General features: G+C 49.0%; 1 protein-coding gene across 1 annotated transcript in view; it reads right to left on the reverse strand.

Moving 5' to 3' along the window:
• Positions 1-4,420: 4,420 nt before the first annotated feature.
• The window catches only part of CSMD2 (CUB and Sushi multiple domains 2), a 324,356-nt gene continuing 308,488 nt past the window's right edge, over positions 4,421-20,288 (reverse strand). Inside the window, 11 exon segments of the mRNA XM_050909729.1 lie at positions 4,421-7,190; positions 7,751-7,927; positions 8,508-8,646; positions 9,834-9,921; positions 10,084-10,196; positions 10,791-10,952; positions 11,531-11,596; positions 12,204-12,383; positions 14,284-14,395; positions 15,750-15,823; positions 18,955-19,128. Of these exon segments, the coding sequence (XP_050765686.1) occupies positions 7,768-7,927; positions 8,508-8,646; positions 9,834-9,921; positions 10,084-10,196; positions 10,791-10,952; positions 11,531-11,596; positions 12,204-12,383; positions 14,284-14,395; positions 15,750-15,823; positions 18,955-19,128 (1,268 nt within the window). The 3' untranslated portion in view covers positions 4,421-7,190; positions 7,751-7,767.

A 20,288-nucleotide genomic window follows, 5' to 3' on the forward strand; every position in this document is an offset into this window, starting at 1 on the left:
TGTCCACGCAGCTGTAGGTCTCCCTGGATAAGCTGGCTTGGAGTACGTTCATCAAGAGCTTTAGCACCAAATTGTTTGACCCCAAACCTACATGTGTTGTGAAACCACAAGTCAGTGGAGATGGGACACACCGGTCCAGATGATGACAGTCTGGTCTTGTGCATGGTAACCAGGATGGAGGCAGAGGCAAGGAAAAAGCACACGGAGCAGGAGGCAGAGCCACAGCCTGGGCCAGAAAGAGCCGCTGCTCCGGCTGCTCTTGAATGGGATGGCCACGTACGGCCTCTGTCTCACTGAAATACCGATTTCCTGGCCAGCCTCAGCCCTGACATCTGGCACACGGAGCCCATCCCCAGCCCTCCTCCAAGCCTCCGGCGCCTGCTCCTCATTGCCGTCTGATTTACCTCTGCAGTTAATTATTCCAGCATTTCATTACTCACCTCGCTTGATATCTTCCTTTCTCCAGTGACAAATGCGCTTCCAGGTGCTCTGTCGAGTGCTGCAGACTGAAATCAGTACAGCCGCGGCGCGGCCGTAATTCACTCGGACAGCGGCACCGCCGGGGACGCTCCCTCCTTCCTCCCAGCACGTCGGCTGTGGGGCAAGGAGGAAGAGCCTGCCCTGCCCAGGCACTTGCCCTGGTGCTCACGCAGCGGGATGCTGGCGGGGATGCAGGCATGCAACAGCACATCGACGGACCCCCAGAGCCAGCAGTTATCTATCAAGAAAATAAATACCACCACAACCTCCTCGTGCGGAGCAAGGCTGGAGGCAGAACCAGACAGGGGGCAGGGTGGCTGCTTTATCTAATTGAGATAATTAGTATAATATTTTCTTTCTTCAGGCTAAGTTCTGCCAAAAAGCAAAGGGAGCCGGAGCCACGGGTGGATTGTATGTATGGGACACCCCGAAGAGTTAATCGCTCATTTACAAAACGTTGATATAAATTGCTGTTAATTAGCTCTGTAAACGCTTATTGTGCTGGCTAAACGAGTACCTGCTGGAAGGGGTTAGATGTGCCAATGTGATTTAAATGTTATTTATTTCTCAGGGGACTGTCTGCAGAGGGTCTGGGAGCCCGGAGAGATGGGAGGGCTTCACAGCCCTCTCCCACTGGGACATTTCCTTTTCTGTGCGTCTTCATTTTCTGTTGTTTCCTTCATGACAGGCTGATTTAGGACGAGTGACTGGAGAGGGCCGTGGGGTTACACATGACACTGCTGGGCATCAAGGCAGTGACCGGAGACCTGTCACACATTCACACCGTGCCTAGTGCTGTGGGACCCAGGGCTGAGCAGCCCCACGGTCCCTGTTTGCACACTGAGGATGCCAGCAAGAACCCAAGAGGACGCACCTTAAGAAGGACACTAAATCCCTTTGCAGAAGACTCCAGTGCCAAAACCCAGTGGCAACACAATGCTTGGAAACTGAAGAATTATCACCTCTGACACCAGCACTGAACACCTAAAAGCCACAAGCTGAGCCTGCAGCCAGGACCAGGCGGCCTGTCCCTGAAGGACCCGAACAAGGAGGTGGTTCTTGTGAACTAGAAGCAGAAAGGACCAACAAGAACCTACTGGCAAAACTCTGTGGAGCTCCAAGAGATTGTGACTGTCTTTCCTCCATCAATGTCCTCTTGAATCCAACAGGAATGCTACAGCTGCCCCAAAATTCAAAGCAAAACACATCTCAGGCCCATCATGCCATGAATTGGTTGTACCAAACTCCAGCACAACCTGACATGTGGCAGAGTCTGCTGAAACCTCCTGAAAAAACTCAGTTCCACCCTACCTCCTTCCCTGCCAACCTTATTTCCAAGTAAACCAGCTGAGGCCAGACAAGAAGGGAACAAAACCAAAAAGATAAAGTGTCTGTGATCTGGAAGAAACAAATAAAAGGCGACATGAAAGTCACAGAGAGAGTATCAAACTTGCATCAGTGAAGCCGGCGTGGGCAGAGCAGAAGCAGCAGCAGGACATCAAAGACCATGTAACGCCCTTTTTTTAAAACAAATTTTGTCAATCAGTGCCAAGACGCAAGCTAATTGCAGTCAGTCATTGGCAAGGGGGAGAGAGGAGGCATTCAGCAGAGAAAGCAACCTAAATAAAGCAAATTGGGGCATCCTGGAGCAGAAACACTAGAGCACAGTGCTTGGAGGGAGCGTGGGAAGATGGGGGTGCTGGGGCTCTGTGGACCCCGTTATCCCACCTCCCACCGCACAGAGCTCCGCTTGCAGCCTCGCTCTGCGCCGGGCATGGTTTTCCTGCCTCCCTTGACAGAGCTAACTAGGCCTGATAAAAACCTGCTAGAAAAGCAAAATAATCAATTCTGCATATAGAGGAGAATTAGCTCAGCGCTCTGGGAGGGGGCAGAGACAAGTAATTAATTCCTGGACCACGTGGACTTGGGCTTGAGCGAGGAGGATGCTGCTGGCCCTGCCCGGTGGCTGGGGAGGAACCACCGCCCGTACGGATGAGGTGGAGAAGCGGGAACGTCTCACAGGAGAACTGCAATAACTCACCCAGCAGCTTTTTAACGTGGTCCCGAGGACTGATGGACTGCACCATTTTGGCAGGGGCACGGAGCTCGCTCTTCCAGGCTGATTACTGCAGCAATTAAATGACTAATTTGTTGTCTGGCTATGCCTTTCTCTAGGGCTTAAAGAGATTAAAGTTTTGCCCTGTTGCAGATGTCTCATTTTACAGCCTTGGCTTTTAAGCTCCAAAACATCTCATTTGGAGTCCCAGCCAGAGGAGGGGAGAAGGAACTGGAGGGGGACGGGGGCACAGGGTTGTCACCCCATGGTGTCACTCTAAGCAGCAGCATTCCACCTTCCTGACCTCGGGCGTGGAGGGAGCACCGAGAGCTCCCACGGCCCTTCCCGGCACGCCGAGCGTTGAGCTGTGTGGGGATGTCCGTGGGATGCTTTAGGCTCCCTTCTGACTATCACCAGAAGCCGATGCTTCCTATTCGGGCTGCAGCGAGGTGACTCCTACCCTACACTGTAGAAGACGGTGTTATACTTGAGCCAACGTTGCAGCAGGAAAACCACTGGTGCGGGAACCCCTACGGTAAGGCTTAATACGGGTCAGAGCAAAAACATGTCGACAAACTCCACTGAGGAAACCAGAAATGAAAACGCGCCTATTTATCACTGCAAACTTCAGCAATCTCAGATACTCTCAGAAAGCATGAGACATCTAACAACACAGTCAATGTCCCTTTCCAACTAGAAAATTCTCTGCCAAATTAATTTCCAACTTAAAAAGCAATGTGAATTCAGCCCCAGACCTCGATCAAGAGAGACGTTACCAGCAGTTGGTCTCACTTTAAGCAGTTGTGCTTTTTTTTTTTTTTTTTAGTAGTGATGTTGAGAAATAAATCACAATTTCAAGGGTTTTGTTTCTTTCTTTGAGGATCTTGGTTAAGTACCTGTTTTCAAAGGGGCTCTGCTGATCTGCTGTGACAGAGGATCCGGGAGCTCCCCAGCAGACCAAGCATCAATTCCTTGCTGGAGGGCTGGGACCACAGCTGGAATAACATCACATCCCATCAGCGCAGAGCAAGCGAGAAGAGAGGAGGGCAACTGAAAGGGACGGCAGACAGATGTCGGCTTGGTTCAGCTCCCTGCGGATGAGCCTGCTGCCGGCCACGCAGCGCAGACCGCATCCAGATCGGGGCTGTCTTCCTAGGGCACCGCGTGGCGTGGGCTCCCTGGGGCGGGAGGGAAAAGCCTGGCGATGGGGAAAGGGTTTGGTCTTGCCCGAGTCCTCCGCCATCCGCTGCTGCTGTGCCTTTGTGAGAGCCGGGACGTGCTTCCGAGCGGCTGGGGCACGAGGCCGAACGCGAGGGTCAGGGGCCTCCAGCCCCGGGGCGCAGGCTCGTCCCTGCCGTCCTCGTGCGCAGGCGGGCACGTGTGTGTGTGCAGGTCGGCATCCGGAGGATCCTAGAAGAAACCTTTGGCAGCTCATGAAAAAGGCACCAGAAAAATGTAAGAAAAGCAATGCAAAAATTTATATTTTATTTTAATTCAAAAATTTAAAATAGCTTTCAAATTCAGGAAAGTATGCCTGGACACAATGAAAAGCCTCATATACAGAGACAGATAAATTAAATTGTATATACTGCAGACAAGCCAAGTGTGTGTATAGATTACATATTTACACTTTTATGTAAACCATATTTATACATTTTATTACATTTACAAAAAAAAGCTGATCTTCCACTACTGTTTACTACAATAATGAAAAAACATTTACATTGTGTTTTTTAACTGTACAAACTTTTGATTCATAAAAATATATCTCTGTACAAAAGAGGGATTTTTTTCATTTTTTCTTTTTTTCTTTCTTTTTTTTTCTTTTCTTTTTTTCTTTTTAACTTTTTTCCCTTTTTTTTTTTTTTTTAAACATAACGCAAGTCCTCTCGGCACAAGAATGGAGAATGTCACGTATCGGGTCCCAGCCAGCTTGCAAAAAAATGGGATAACACCCCCTCCACTTCCTCTGTTGCTTGGGCAACAGCAGAAAATGGTACTGAATGGGCTGAAAGCAGCAAACCTTGTTTAAGTAGAGCCTCCATTCTCCCTGCCTTGGTGTTAAAATATCTCGGGTTCATTTTACACACCTTGACACAAGCTTCTCCTGGCTACTCCACCGAATGAGCGGGATTCAGAAAGGTCTGAAAAGCAAACGTGGGCTCTGCTGTTGCTGTGTGTGTGTGTGTGTGTGTACACCCCTGCCCTGCGCCCAGACCAGCCCGCTCCGTGTGTGCCCAGGGCTCGGCACCGTGCGCAGCTGGCAGAGGTTTTTCTTGAGCTCAGTGACAGGAGCCTGGAAAGATTCAAGCTCTGCTGTTGTGGGATACTGTGAGGTGTTCGAGTTTTGGGTACTGGAAGAGGAGCCAGGACATTGCAATCATTGGCACCGGAGCACCAGGGACTGCAAAAAGGCGCTGCCTTCGGGATCTGCTACGCAAGGGAGCCCGGTCCCTTGGCTGTGCGACGGGGGCCGGACAAAGGCCAGGAGAACGGGCTGTGGGTTTAGCCAAGGGCACGAATCACAGAATAATTTAGGTTGGAAGGGACCTTAGGGTCAAACGTGGGCCAGGAGAGCAGACCTGAAGTCAGGAACCAGCTATCTACTTGCAGATGCAAACAAAGGAACCAGGGGAATGTCCTGGTCTTGTTACAGCATCGTAAAGGGAAGGCAGCTCCCTGCCTTCACTGCAGCCGCTCAGCTGGTGAATTGGAGAGGAGACGTGCCTTGGCCCCAGACCCGAGTGCCACCGCAGCCTGGTCGGGGTCCCCTCTTCTCACTTACCCTTCAGCTTGCTCTGGGGTCCGTGTCCTGCAAGCTGGAGGTGCCCAGAGAGGGGCAGGCACCGCTGCCAGCCCGGCCTGGCTACCCCAAGGGATTTAGTCCCGCAACCAGCTGGAAGGCGAAACCATCTCCACCCGCCTGTGTCTCTGGCACGAGCTGGGAGCGCGCCTTGCTGCAGGACACGGTCCAGCACTGGCCCTGAGCTACCTGTGTGCCCACCTCCACGCGGGCAGCGTCTCGCTGACTTCTGTCCGTGTTGGATCAGGGCTCTGGCCTCACGCACGCGCTTGCACCCACCTCTCAGGAATAAATCAGAGCACTTTTGCATGCTTTGGGGAGCAGAGATGGCATTTTTTGGCAGGCTGGCTGTTCAGCAATTAGGCTGTAGAATGCTGCTTACTCTAAGAGGGCTGAATAAGAGACAGAAGTAAAAAAAAATAATATATATTTATATATACACACGCACACACATAGAGTAAAAGAATAAACAAAACAGGAAAAAAACCTACCCTGTGGTTTTCATTAGACAAAACCTCAGCTGACATTAGGTAGGGGAAAGCCAGCGTTTAAATGCAAGCATGGTAAACACCACCCCATCTGTTTTAGTTCTGTTCTCCCTTCAAGTCTTCTGTAAGAAGCAGCTGCTTCATTGACACATACTGCTCTATGTCAGCTGTATTGCGCTTGACTTACAGTTGGTAAAATGGCACTGTTGCGTTCCTTGACTCCAGCCTAGCCTAAGAAACAGTGACTCAAACCAAACAGACTAAAACCCCAAATCAACAAGAGCAGCTCTCCTCGTTATTAGAGGAGGACAGTGTCATCGCAAAAGCATCATTCTCTTATAAGGGAGGAAAAATGTCAAGCTGCCTTATCTGCTCTCATGAAAGCCAAGGCAACCTTTCTGCCCCTGGGAAATAAAGGAACAGCTTTGGATAGAAATTAAAACTCTTATTGCATTGCCATTTGGAGGATCAATATGGAAAGGGCAAAGGCTTTTGAATGCTATTGGGGGGAAATCAGTATTTGTTAGAGTTCTTTTTAAAGAGTTTTTTGTCCCTTCGTGTCTGTCAGCGATTTCCTGATTAGGGTGTTTGGACACAGCTAAAGTTGGCAGCTGCTGGGAGAGGGCCAGAGTTGGGGGCACATTTCCTTACCAGCCCTCAGAGCTGCCTGACATGAACATGGGGCAGAAGACACCCAGCAAGAACGCCCAACGGAAAATTAAATATGGGGAAGAGGAGAAAAGCTTGCAAAGTTTTGCTTTTCTCATTGAAAAGGTCCCATTTGAAAACCCTTCCTCTGCAAAAGCCCTGGGTTAGAAAAAACAACAAAGAAATAACCCACAAAACCAAAATAAAGACAAAGCAAGTACTCATCCTGTCCCATACTGATATTTTCCATAAACCCCAATCAGCACCTTGTGCAGTGCAACCTGCTTTTGCCTCTTTGTTGTTCAAGCTCTTCCCAAAGTGGGGGGCAGTTGGTGGGACCCCACATACCCCACTGCTCCCTCCAGGAACACATCACCAAGAGCAGGTTATAAAAGCCTTCCCATCACCTGGCCTCCCAGGTCCTCTGCTTCCCCAGGTCTTGACACTGGGCTGAGACCCACCGGCATGGTGGGAGAGAGGAGCTGTGCCGGAGCAGACCTTTGGTTGGCTTCATTATCCATGGCAGGATGGAGAGGGTGGGCGAGGACGACAGAGGACGACCCAGCAGTCTCTCAGGAGTTAGCACAAAGTCCAACGAGGTGTAGCAGCTTCTCCACAGCCTCAACAAGGTTGGGAGGAGGGAGATGGGGAGGGAATGGATGGAGACTAGTGAGGTGAAACACAATCATCCACTAGACACCGACCCCGGAGGAATCTGGGACAACGGGAAAGGAAGGGCAAGAGAGAAGCAAACAGCTTGTTACTACACACAGAAATGCTGGGAAAGCCTGCAATGGCTTCGTTATCTCAAACTAAGAACGTTCCAGTCTAGAAGTGCTCTTACAGTCCACAGGGTACTTCTGTTTATGACATTAAGTTATTTCTCTGTGCCTGTGCAGTAAAACTTTTAAATCCCTTGTTTTACCCTCCTCTGATCGCTCTGCAAAACACCCTGCCTGGAGTCACGCAGCGAATGATGTCTCTTACAGACTCATTTTTTCCTTCACCTGGTGACTGTTCTCACCGCAGGGCTATCTGGATTTGCTTTGCCAGTGGTCCCCAAGAGGTGATGCCCCAACCGGCAGCGAGCACCTGAGACCCAGAGCTGGGGATGCTGGTTTGGGTCTTGCCCTGGGCAGAGATGATCTCCTCGGCAATCTGAACCACTCTGGGTGCTCCTTTGAACCACTGCTTCGGTACAGCATTTAAAAAGCGACAAAGACGAGGAGAGCGGTGGCACTGTCCCGCTCTCGCGCTGCCTTTCCACTCACTCACCGCAGCGGGGACGGGTGCTATACAGCTGTGCACACAGTGCTGACTGTGAACTCCGTCTCGTTGGCCATGATGTCTGTGGGCTGCAGGTTTCGGTCATACATCGGATTTTCAAACGTTGCTCGGACGTTGGTGTTTTCATGGCCTGCGTAGCCATTGAATGGGACTTTTGGTCTTCTCCTGCAGGATGTCAGAGAGAAAATCCAGACAGTTCACGACTACTCCTGCTGTAGCCAGCTGAATAGCCCTGACAAGAAGCCAGTGGAAAGGAAAAAGCTGCTTTTGAAGAGGGTAAACACCTAGGGATAAGGCAGAAGGGATCTATAGAAAAATCTTACTATAGATTTGTAGCCCAGGCAGCTCCCTGGGCTTTGCTATAGCCCTAAGTATGCTCCCTCTGCAGAGCGGCCAGTCTGCACGATGCTTTGCAGTGCAGCAATATTTCCACAGCAATGCACTGATCAGGAGAAATAACTAATTTCCAACATATGCAAAGCCAGCTTGAACGCTGAAGTATGAAATTTACTTTGCCTTATCCTACTTAATGTTGCCACAAATCTTATTAATGGTCATAAAAGCCCTCAACACTCTCTTCTCCTAACACCCTTGCCCCTCCACGCATACTTGCTCCATTATTTTTTCACCTTCTGAATTAAATGAGAAACCAGATCTAGGGGGAGTGCTTTTAAGTCAAGCTCACAAATACTTCTGTCAGCCCCCTGATTTTGTTTCACCTCCTGGCATCGTTCCCGAAACCTACCTGTGTTTGTAGAGATAAAGCACAAACCCTGCAATAATCAGGGCTATGAAAGGCACAAGAATGGCAGCTGCCACAGAACTGCTGTTTGATGCAAAATGGTGTCCTATTGATTCTGGATCATTTTCCATCATGCTGATGTCTGAAACACAGCAGAAGTAAACACATTTCAAAACACCGCTGTGGGAAATGGGGTTTGCTTGAGTTACAGCTTACATCATCAACAACAGAGTAAGACGGTTAGAAGTGTTGCTGTAAAAGGTAATCAAAAGCTTCTGAGGTGCATGAAGAATGGTTTGGAGATCTAGCCTAGCTTAGACATCATCATTTATTTAGAACTGCAATTAAAGAGAGATGTAAATAGATTTATCTCACCAAAACGCTCAAACTTGGATGGTTAAAGTTAGACTTTAAGGGAGACTTTCAAAGGCTGCAATAATGAGCATCTAATTCTCCATAAAGGTGACAAGACACCAGGGTCAGATTCCAAAAATCCTAAGAGACTGAAGAGCTCAAGCCACATTTTAAGAGACATTTAGGAGCTTAGACCTCGGTTTGTCTAAGCTCTCAAGTGCCTCTGTGATTTCTGAAGTGAGACGGAGACACTTTTTGTGGTAGCAACGGGACATGGGCTTTTAGGTCAGACATCTGGCAACATGGAGGAAAAAAGCGTCCAGGTGCTATTTGTGGCTCCAAACTCTTTCTGTCTTTGAACAGAAACCTGCTTATTTAAATGCCTCACTTTGTTCCCAAATTAAAAAATTTGTTGTTGTGTTGTTCGTCTCCCACAAATCTTAATCCCACAAACTGAGGATGGGTTTAGCCCCCCCTTGCCAGAATATCCAGCGTTCAACGTATTTAGTATTTAACCACAAGCCAGGGCAGAGCTGCTGCATCCATCGTACAGGGAGGAACTGGAGGTGAGAAAAGAGCAAGGCGCAGGGTGGAAGTGCTGGCAGGCAGCAGGGACCTCCTCCTCCTCCCCGTGCAGCGTGGCACCGCGCCGCCTCAAACATGAAGAAACAGAAGCTGTTGCAGATGCCACCGTCTCCCACCCCCCTGGGGTACAGAGATTTGAGGGCACTCGACTTCTCGACCCCAGCGGCTGGTTTGGGTTTTGCCAGCTCTCTTATAAATGATGTGCGGAGGGGAGCTGGAAAGGGTTAGGTTAAACCTGACGGTTCAAAACCAGCTATAAAGATCTGGCCCAGCAGGGCTGAAAATCAAAGCCAGGGACAGGAGCAATGTTCCCTGTTTGAAAACCTCCACTACCACCAAGATCTAGCTTTCAGCAATCAAGGGAAAAAGTAGTAAACAGAGGAAGTTTACCAAGTCTCTGAAGGCCAAACTGCCCAAAGCCTTTGCCACGCACAAAGCCCTGGTACACAAACGTGCCACTTGAAGACTCTGATGAGACCTGCAGTGACAGGAGAGCAGAGATCAACAGATTTGTTCAACAATTCCCTGGGACTTTAGCACCCATCTTATCACAGCCTCTTTCAAGTTCATGCTGGGGTTGTGATAGCAAGAGGAGAAGTTGTGTGGGTGGACTTTGCGTATGAGGTGCCCGTGCACTTACATGTCCATCTAGAGCCCATTTATCGTTTTTGAACTTGTTGACAAAGATCTCCACTGGCCCTGTTATTTGATAAACCTGGAGAAGCAGGTGCACATCTTCTTTCTTGTAAACACCTGAAAAATAAGTGACTTTAATCTCTAGATCACAATGACTCTATTTGAGTTTGAGGTAATTAACTTTCTACTTGAGAGAGTAGAGAGATCACCTCATCATCTTGGAGTGGACAACAACAACTCCTACCAACGCTATCAGTGGGACGCACTGGGAAACACACCACAAACACACAATCCCACATCCACCCCCCAGGATATTAAAGATATTTTGCACACGGGAAGAGACTCAATCGTTAATGTTTAGGTTATGTTGCTGGATCAGTAACAACCTGGTGCTCCATGGAGGGCAGGGACAAGGAGCACTCGCATCATTTAATCTTGTTTATCTTAAACTACAAGTCCACCACTCCAGCGCACAGGGAATGGACGATGGACTGAGCTGAGCTGCCTTTCAGGTAGCGTCAAAGCAAAATCAGGTACATGATTTTGTTTGTCTTGGTCCAGTCAAAGACTGGAGACTTCAAGCCTGGGTGGTTCTGTAAAGCTCTATCAGAGCATCAACATCACTCATGTAGCAGAGCACGCTGCCCTCGCTCTGTGATACCACTCACGACAAGTGTCAATCCCTACAAATGGCCACGTCGGCTCCCTTACCAGACACCTGGAGCTCCACGCCACTGTGGTCTATCAAAGTGGCATTGACTTTACTGGTGGCAGGGTCGAAGCTAGTGACAGACAGCATTGCAGGCTGCTTTTTCCCCATGTATTCGTAGGAGCCTTTCCAAAGGGAATTCCTTGCAAACACATCAGCAGGCACTAGAAACCCCAGCAATTGGGGATGCAGAAAAACAAGAGCATTGCCATTTATTTCCATTTTTCAGAAATCAAAATAGAGCAAATTTCTTTCTTTGAATTCACAAATACGTAAATATCTCATATCCCACCCACTCTCTGTGTTGTTATCATTGAGTACAAAGCCAGAGAGAGAACAAACAAGCTGATGACTAATTTTGTTGTTTTGACAAAAAATGCCACTAAAGTTTTAAAAACAAACCAACTCCCAAAACAATTTCTTAGCAAAAGCTAACAAAACCCATGTTTTTTTAAAAAAGGTCTAATGTAAAACATCCCAGAGGGCTCGAATCTCCAGATTGCCCTGCTGAGGGCAGCGGAGGTCAGTGCCCGACTCCCTCAAGGCTCCTGTCCACTCCCCAGTGAAGCATGAACGGTATGGGGCAACGCGGGCTGCTTTCACCAGCCCAGCAGTTTCAAGATCCGCAAGGAACAGCCGGGTTTCTGGCTGCCCTAGGGAAGGGACGGGAGGGGATTGGACCCAGTGAGGTCCAGGTCTAGTACTAACGCAACCCACGGCAGAGCGAGCCCCGCTACGGTACCTGACACCTTGGCGAGCGGTGGGTCCCGCGCGGTGCCAACCGGCCTTCCGCTGGGGCGGACATCAGCTGAAAGAGAGGGGCAAACCACAGCCGGTGAATATTGCGGCGTCTGACGCTGTTGAGACACTTCTTCTGTGCTGGTGCTAGCAGAGGACAGCCTTCAGCTGGCATTGCTCACACACATAACGTGGCTGCACGTCCCTGTGTACAAGGGCTTTGGATGGGTTCCTGTGCAGCCCATTTAAAACAGCACGAAGCTTTCATTTACTGTCCTCCCCTGCCATCTGCTCCAAACCAAAGTGTCCAGAGAGAGCTACCATGCTCCATGAGAGCCACACAGCTCTATTTCAAGATCAGACCATTACGTATTCCTGATCTAAGACTTTGAGGTAGGTAAAAGGTGGGTGAGGTAAAGAACAATCTTTGTCTTGTGCAGATGCTTCTAGATCCAAACCATCAGGCAGAAAACCCCCTAGCTGTCTCTCCCTTGGGAGCTGCGCAGGACCCTGTCAGAGCTGTGGTCTCTACAGCCAGCTCAGCCACGCAAACACCAGGCTTCTGGTGTGCTGGGGCAGGTCTAAGAGAATGGCTGTTTTCTCTCGGGCTGCAACGCTCCCCTCTGCAGAGGTGCAGGCAAACGCGAAACCAGCATCATGCTGCTCAGAGCTGTTACCGAGGCAAATAGGTGGTTTTCCTGTCCAGCTGCCATCTGCTTTGCAGGTTCGATGCTCAGATCCTCCGGTGAGATAGTACCCGCTCTGACAGGAATAGATCAAGGTGTAGCCCAGAGATGGCAAATCCAGAGCACCGACGTTGGCGTGGGAGGGGGTCTCCGGCTGCTTACAGTGGTGAGCTGGAAAGCACAAGGAAAACAGAGATGAGAGACACCATCCAGTTGTACACAGAAAGGCAGAAGAGTGACACCATGATGTCAGCAGGGACAGAAATCTCTTAGAAGAGCTTTTTTTCAGCAAAAGCTTTCTCTGTTCACTGAGGGAGACAACGCCATGCCTGGATTTTTCCCAGCCGAATGAATTAATGAGATCACTTCCCGTGCTTTGCTGGCTAGATTGCTCTTTCTGGTTAAAGCTCTCAGGGGATCCTTCACTCGATTCCAGCTTCCATGAACTGAATCAGGCTCTGCTATTCCCCCCTTTTATGAGAAAAAAGTCAAAACCAAATGATGCTAAAGACACCTTTCTCTTTCCTTTAACTCTGACCCCAGCACTGGGTTCCAGGTCTATCTGCAGACTGAAAACTGCCTTTACAGGGCATCAAAACGCAGTAACTTAAGCCAGTGATTCCACTGAGTGCATTACAGATCTGGTTTTGTATAATCTCTCTTCACGGGACCAGTATCCTACTAATAATTTGCACCTACCTGTCCACAGGATCAGACAGCAAGTCCTCAGAAGTGTGCAATAGTCATAAATTCCTATAATTGCTCAATAACTTTCACAATTTGGCCCACAGAAATCGAAGCTGAGCTTGTCCATCTCCCTGCCACCAGAGCGAGCATGTGCCCGCACTGCTCTATCAGGTCCTGTTGTAAATGTGTCACCACTTCGCTTGAGAAGTTACGACACAAAACGAATAAATCACAGAGCTGGGAAGCTCCCTCTCACCCACACTGTAAATTTGCCCTTTCTGTAGCTCTCAAACTGCTCATGAATGAAAACAAATCCTCGGCAGCCTTCATGAGGTATTATCTTAATCCTCGTTTTACAGAGGATGAAATATAAAACCCAGAAAGCTGAAAGACTAACCCAAACTCGCATGGTCTGGGAGCCCCAGCTCCGAGCCCGCAGCCCAGCTGGGAGGCAGCAGTTCACCACTCATTAGCAGTAACTGCATCCAACTCCGCGCTGCGGACGGAGAAGGCTTTACACAAAATCTAAAGGCAACAACTCAGTAGTCCTTGCTGGCGCGGGTAAGCCAAAACCATCTTCTATTTGAACGCACCTAGCACCAGGAGCAAAATCCCACGTACAGCCACAGCTGCATCCCTGCAGTCTTCCAATTCAGCAGAGAGAAGCCTGTGAATTTGGGGACGCACTCCCACCACCCAGGCGAGCAGCGGGGAAGGGCAGCTCCTTCCAGAGCAACCGTTCCCCTCTCCCCTGATGCTACGTGTAAGAGTTTTTAAAGGCAGGTGCCCCGGTTGGGCTGCTCGCAGAAAGAGCACCTACAGGGTTTCTTAGCGGAAAAATATCTCACCAATAAACCACCTCACAAGGGAGACAAACAAGCTTTTTAATACTTATGATACAGAGGCCATGATGGATATTACCACTTAAACACATTAAACTCCTTCTGGTGTAGCAGGGAAAAGATGATGGACAGCTTAAAAGAAAGACCAACACGTTATTAAAGATGAGGAGAAACACTGCTCTGCCAGAAAGCCCTTCTGGCTAAATGTTAACCTTGGTCCCTGGAGTGTGAGCTCACATCTCAGCCATCAAACGTGGTTTCAGAGGCAGAAAACAAAGTCTCACCTGAAACCATGCCTCTGGGGAAGGGACAAGTAAAAAGTCTCATCTGAAATCGGAAGCGGCTGCTAGAGTAGTCACGTCAGGAGAGAAGTGACTGTGTGTTCTCCCTTTTCTTCAAGAATATGTTTTCTCAGAGCTCCCCCACTAAATTACCAGGTCTTCAGAGCCAGCAATTTGCACGGTGAAGCACAGCAACAAAACAAGGCAACAGCGTGGTTAAAGGCACCGGTTTCCTTTGACAAAACCTCTCCCAAGACTTACGGACGCAGTCCGGCTGCACGCCGCTCCACGTCAGGTTGGGGAGGCAGGTCCTGGTGGTGGAGCCCTGCAGCAGGTATCCCTTCTGGCACTTGAAAAAGATGATGCTTCCCACCTGTTACGATAGGAGATAAACCACTGAACTTCCCAGTGCAACGTGATTCACCCTTGCTTGTAACACAAAAGTACTTCTACAATTTTCCATCTTCTATATGCTGGAGAGGGCAGTCACCAGCTTTCTGCCCTCACCGCCCTGCCAGAGTCTGGTGTCGAGAAAGCTCTCAGAGCCCCTGGAAAGCTGCAGCCTTTAACTGTGCAGGGAGTTGCTTCTTTTAGTGATAGAGGCAAGGCCGCTTTGTCTTTTAAATATACCCAAAGCCAGCATCAAACATAGGTGCTATTAGAATGGGCTGAAATTTGCCAAATTGCCAAATGGGATATTCAATATAACTAGTGTCAACAAACATCCTGTAGCTATATTATAAATACCAATTTGGATTGTGAATAACAAAAAGGATCACAAAAACTGAAAACTGACTTTTCAAGATTTTTGAGGTATGCTTACTTTTTGCAGACTATCCACCTTTTTTTGCATTTTTTTTAATTTAAACTAGATTTGCTTTAAAACCAGAATATGCTGGAATAAAATTGCCAAGCAGGGCTTTGAGCACCTTTCCCACCCTCCCTAGCAAGGCTGTACCATGCGGGCCACCTCCTCGCTGGCCCTGCAGCCGGGCTTTATCACACAGTGGCTCCCGGACTCTCAGCTGGCTGCTGCAGTCCCCTGGGTACCACAGCCAAAGGCACCATTTCCCCGTGACACGCTCTGCTCCAGCCACCACCTCATCCCTGCGTGAGCACCTGAGGTGGCTCCATTACGCTGCGAGCTCTCAGACTGGCAACCCTTACAAAAGTCAGACTTACGGTGTTCTCAGTATTAATTAAAAACTGGAATTAATTCATTAAAACCCAGGACTAAGATAACTAATTAGCAGCAAAACTGAAAGATACACTCTGGCAGGAGTAGCCACACAGAATCAACTATCCTGGCCCTGCACCCAGCTCCGTCACAGCAGGGAACGGGCACCCGCGGGGACAGCAGCGGAGGCTGGAGATGGAGCACCCCGGGGAATTGCTTTGGTTTTTTTCTCTCCTTTCCACTGATTTCATACTGTACGGCACCTGAGATTAAGAAAACCACCTACAGAACTTGGTCTGAAAAATTAATGGAAATTATGTCTCTGATGTGAATACTAATTACACTAATAACTATTAATTAGCACTGTAATTAATATCATAAATAATGCATTGCTAGTTAATCCCGTACAAACGCACTCTGAGGTCTAATGGAGCACGCCGGGATGTCCTGCTCACGGGAGGACACATTAATCCACGTCAGGACTCAGACACGGACTAACCACAGCAAGTATCAGGGCGCAGCCAAGGGAACCCTGCTGCTGTGACAGTACCTGGTAGCCCTGGGAGTTGTTCTGCATCCCGAAGAGAGGCACACCGGGGTCCGCGCATGTCGTGAGGCTGGGGTCTTAAAAGAAAAGAACAGAGACAGTGTTTTAAAGGAGCGGTTGTGGAAGCCACGTCAGAGCTCTGCTTTCCCCTGTTCTCCACGCAGAAAGATCGTGCTGCGCCTTTGCAACAAGACAGAAATATTTTGCTACAGAAGGAATACACAGCAACAAGGAAAAATACATGGATCTTTTTGTTTCTTAAATCCCTGACTGTTGCAACACAAACTAGCCAGAGGCCCTCTATCACCCAGGAGAAAATGTAAGCACATAAATCGTGTGCCAGGGACAACTCTCTTCCCTTCCCCTATTCTATACACGATGAGCGAAGTACCCGGCTCAGCAGTGCTGTGCCCTCCGCTTCCACTGGCCACCCCCTGCACCGAGGGCTGCGGTGACCCTGTCCTCTCCTGTGCCCTGGGTCAGCACCTTCGTCCTTCTGGGCTCAGCTTGGCCGTCGGTCCCACGCTCACCTTGGAACCTTGCTATTTCGTAGTGATAGATGGGGGCTGGAAATTTTAATGCATCTCAGATACATAATCTCTCTTTACGCCTCATTTGGTCTCAATCTATCAGAAGATGAATACACGCAATTCAGTAGGAATACCTGCTGCTACTCTTCTAGCATCTATCACTTTCTTTTTTTCCCAGCATGTTGACAGTAGCAGAGCATCAATGGAATTAAGGCAGAGATGCATCACATTAATATCAGCATCCCAAACTGAGCAAAGGAAACTGAAGCTTCTGTCTGAAAAGCAGTTCAGCAGTGGCAGGTTCCCTGCTCCTTGGGATCACAGGATTGAGCTAAGCTGCAGTGCTGGCCACAGGGATGCTCCGGTACCAGGCCTGGGGTAGCTACGGTAGCAGGGAGCTGGAGCATCGCAGGATCTCGGTGCAATCAGATAAGAGTCTGCTCTGGATTCCCAGCCTTCTTTCTTGAACTTGCTCAACATTGCTACAAGAAGGACCATAAGCCCCACAGCAAATCCCTCTCTACACTTACTTGAAATACTCCAGCTAACAGGATTGTGCAAGACAAAAAATAAACTAAGAAAAGTCTCCACAATCCAACACAGTGGGACAGAGGTGGCCTGTCACTATAGCCTGCAGCTATGGGACAATGGAGTACAACTTCTGTACCTAACAGCACGGTTGTTTATTTTTATGCCTTTATTCCTTAAGATCTAACTAATCGGTCTCTTCATACTGAAACATTATGCACTTCTTAGTGTCATCCCCAGGTCCTTGGAGCTGCGGTGAGTAACTAAACAAGGGATACAAAATGTGGCTGATTTGGGGCTGCTGCGCACAAGCTAATTCATTTTCCGTCATTCGGTTCTGCTGAGCTTTCATCATTTATCACTGATGCAGTTTCCATGGAAGCTCCCAGATAAATCACCGTGTCTAAAATAAATAAAGAGCCCCATCGCTGGATGAAGCAGCAGGTGACGGATGGCAGAGGGTGGAGGGCAGAGCCTCGGTCTCCTGGCTGCATCGGGCGGTCTGTGGCCCTGGCCATCTAATGTATCTCAAAAATGGGTGAGATCTGAATAAATACACCACTTTGGGTTCAGCTGCTTGTCTCAGAAACTGACATTTCAGGTTAAGGTTTTGTAGACACACAAGTCTTCTCCCTTCTCATCGTTGTTTTGGTGAGACAAATTCTAAGTACATTTCAGCAGCAGCATGAATAGCTGTACTTGCTGGGTTCAATCATAGACAGCTCTGGAGGGCTGGGTGCCATGTACGTACGATACGATCCTGGACAAGGATTTCCAGGAAAGTGATGAAGCATTCAAAGCCAACATTTACAACAGTAGGCAGGTGTTCCCAACTCGTTGTATGTGAGAAAACTCCCAGTGAAATCAATAGGAAACTTGGAGGTTCGGGCCCCGAGTACTTTTACATTACTGTAATTGGTGATGCATTTAAATGTAGCTAGGACGATTGAAAACCATGGAGAACAGCCTGAGATCTGTTTCTGCCCCAGATGCCCACATAAGGTGATGATGGTGGTGTTCAGGCAGACAGTTAAGGTAACAGCACACAGCCCGTGCAGTTTATCACCACAGGAGCCCTAGAGTTCAAGAATGTAGCCAGAGTTTTAAACAGGCGAAGAATGCTGTGACTAATTATGATTATACACCTCCCAGAGGTTTCAAAGGGTTCTGGAAGCCCCAGAAAATGGGCACCTGAAGAATGTGTAGGAATTTCAGCCTGAATCCCAACACTGCAGCTAGACAAAGCAATTCGTAGGATTTTGATCTCTGTATGCAGCACTTTCATACTTCTAGGAGTTGCTATTCTGCCATTCTGGATATAATTCAAAGGCAGCAGAGAACATAAGAGCTCTCACGTGCGCCCTTTAGGCAGAACTCGGTTTTGCTGCAGTTTCTGTGAGCAGAAGAGCTACGCTCCACAGCAGCCCACGGCTGCTCTCTGCAGTCAAACCGCCTTTTCAGCCCCATCGCTGATAATGATACCATGCATCTCCACAGAGCAGCGTGCTGGGCTGGAGGTCCCCGAGGAAGCCTGGAAGCAGCACAGAGCCCAGAGCCCAGCACTGTGCGAAGACAACAGATTTGATGTTGGCAGGGGGGTAGCAGAGTTAGCAGGGTACAGGGCACAAGTGCAGGCGCAGCATTGCACCGGTGCGCTGCCACTGTCCCCAGCCCCAGAGGTAACTCAGGCAGCGCCAGCCTTTGGGACCTCGGTGCGGTGCTACCCTCCGCAGGCTCTCATGCAGCCCTCCAACCTTACGGCCCAGGTTGCAAACGTTAAGCTGGAAGTTCTGCAGAGGAACATCTCCCTCCTGCCCGCCGGCAGCCCAAGCACAGTGCTGAGGAGCAGTAACAGGGAGGACATCATCTTTCTCAGACACACTATGTGTTGACCACCATCAGGCGCAGGAATGATGGGGACAGGCGCTGAATCTAAGTGGCAAGCCCCAAGAGAAGGAGATGGGTTGTTTACCACCAGCTAGTATGCACAAACCAAAAGCATCATCCCTATACATTCTGATTTTCAGGGGAAGAAAGTGCTAATTTCTGCAAACCCAGAAAAGAAAACCAACTTTGCTACAAACAGAAAAGCAAGGTGACCACTCAAAGCTCTTTGCTTGTAGTTGCGAGGCAGAGGAGTCTCCCCTTACCTATGCAGCTGGGCTGGGTCCCGCTCCACGTCCCATCGGACTGGCAGAACCTCCGCGCTGATCCCACCAGCACGAGCGGGGCTAAGCAGGAGAAGGAGACAGAAGAGCGGTACGTGAAGCCTCTGTCCTCCCTCCTGCCTTGAGCGGGTATCCCTGGGTCACCGCAGAACACAGCTGCAACGGGCAAAGAGACAAGCGGATTGCGATGAACCTCCTCAAGAACAAGCCGTGTTAATAAGCTAAAGATGGGTCTATTAATGGTCCAAACCTTACCACTCCCTGCCATCAAACTCTGCGATTGACTAGGGAATTAGCAGTAGAAGGCGTTGCTGGCTACTTTCCTTGTAATTCTCTCTTTTTGTCAATTGCTGTTAATTAACTTCCACCTTCTCCCTCAACTTTTTTCTTTTTTTTTTCTAACAGCATGCTTAGCTTTAAAATTTATATCTAACTGCACGATGTCAAATTGCTATATGGTTCCATGTCACACAGAAAGCCCACTAATTATACAAGATCCAGGGAAAGGTGCAAGGAACACAGCGAGGGCTTTGTATGATTTAATATGAAAATGGCTGTTATGCAGCTGCCAGCCATTCAGTCAAGAAAAGAAACTCAAATCTGCCTTTATCATTATGAGACATTTAACTAATTTTTTTGCATTAGCTATTGTATCAAGCACACAGGTTTCCATCCAGCCAAAGCTCTGCCTTCACAAAACATTCCTAACTTCTGCTGCAACAACACAGTGCCCTTTGCCAAAGGTTTTTTTCCTACGGCCTTTGGCAGTTTCAAGAGCCCTGACTGCAGAAGACTCAGTCACTGGGGAGACACACGGACAAACAGCCAGTTTTAAAGATGCCTGGTGGACAGGAACATGCAAGATCTTCAGACTTGTTGCAAATGCGACCTCACATCTCCGTTACAAGAGGTGGAGTGATTGACTGTGTCCCCATGGCCACTACTGCCTCCTCGTTAGAGATGGCAAACCAAGACTCCCAGCAATTTGGCCGCTGTCGGAGGCAGGGAGAGTGTTCAGACTTTCGGCTACAGGCGCTCTAAGCATCATCATGCTTTTCTCCTGGCATGCAAAACTCCCACCAACTTCAGCTAATGCAAGACTTCCCTTGGGCTCAGGGGCAGGAAGCACAGCAACCAGATATTTAACCTCCCGCATACTGAGAATGGTCCATCTGCAGCCTCTATGACACTGCCAGGCAAGGCAGAGTTGACACTAAAATCAGCTACATGGAGACCAGAGATGTTGGAGAGAGAGCGTCAAACAACTGGGTTTTAAGCATAAGTCCTCCACCCAATCCATGCGTGAACACGTAGAT

This window comes from Gymnogyps californianus, chromosome 22 (assembly GCF_018139145.2).
Source record: "Gymnogyps californianus isolate 813 chromosome 22, ASM1813914v2, whole genome shotgun sequence".
Taxonomy (NCBI): Eukaryota; Metazoa; Chordata; class Aves; order Accipitriformes; family Cathartidae; genus Gymnogyps; species Gymnogyps californianus.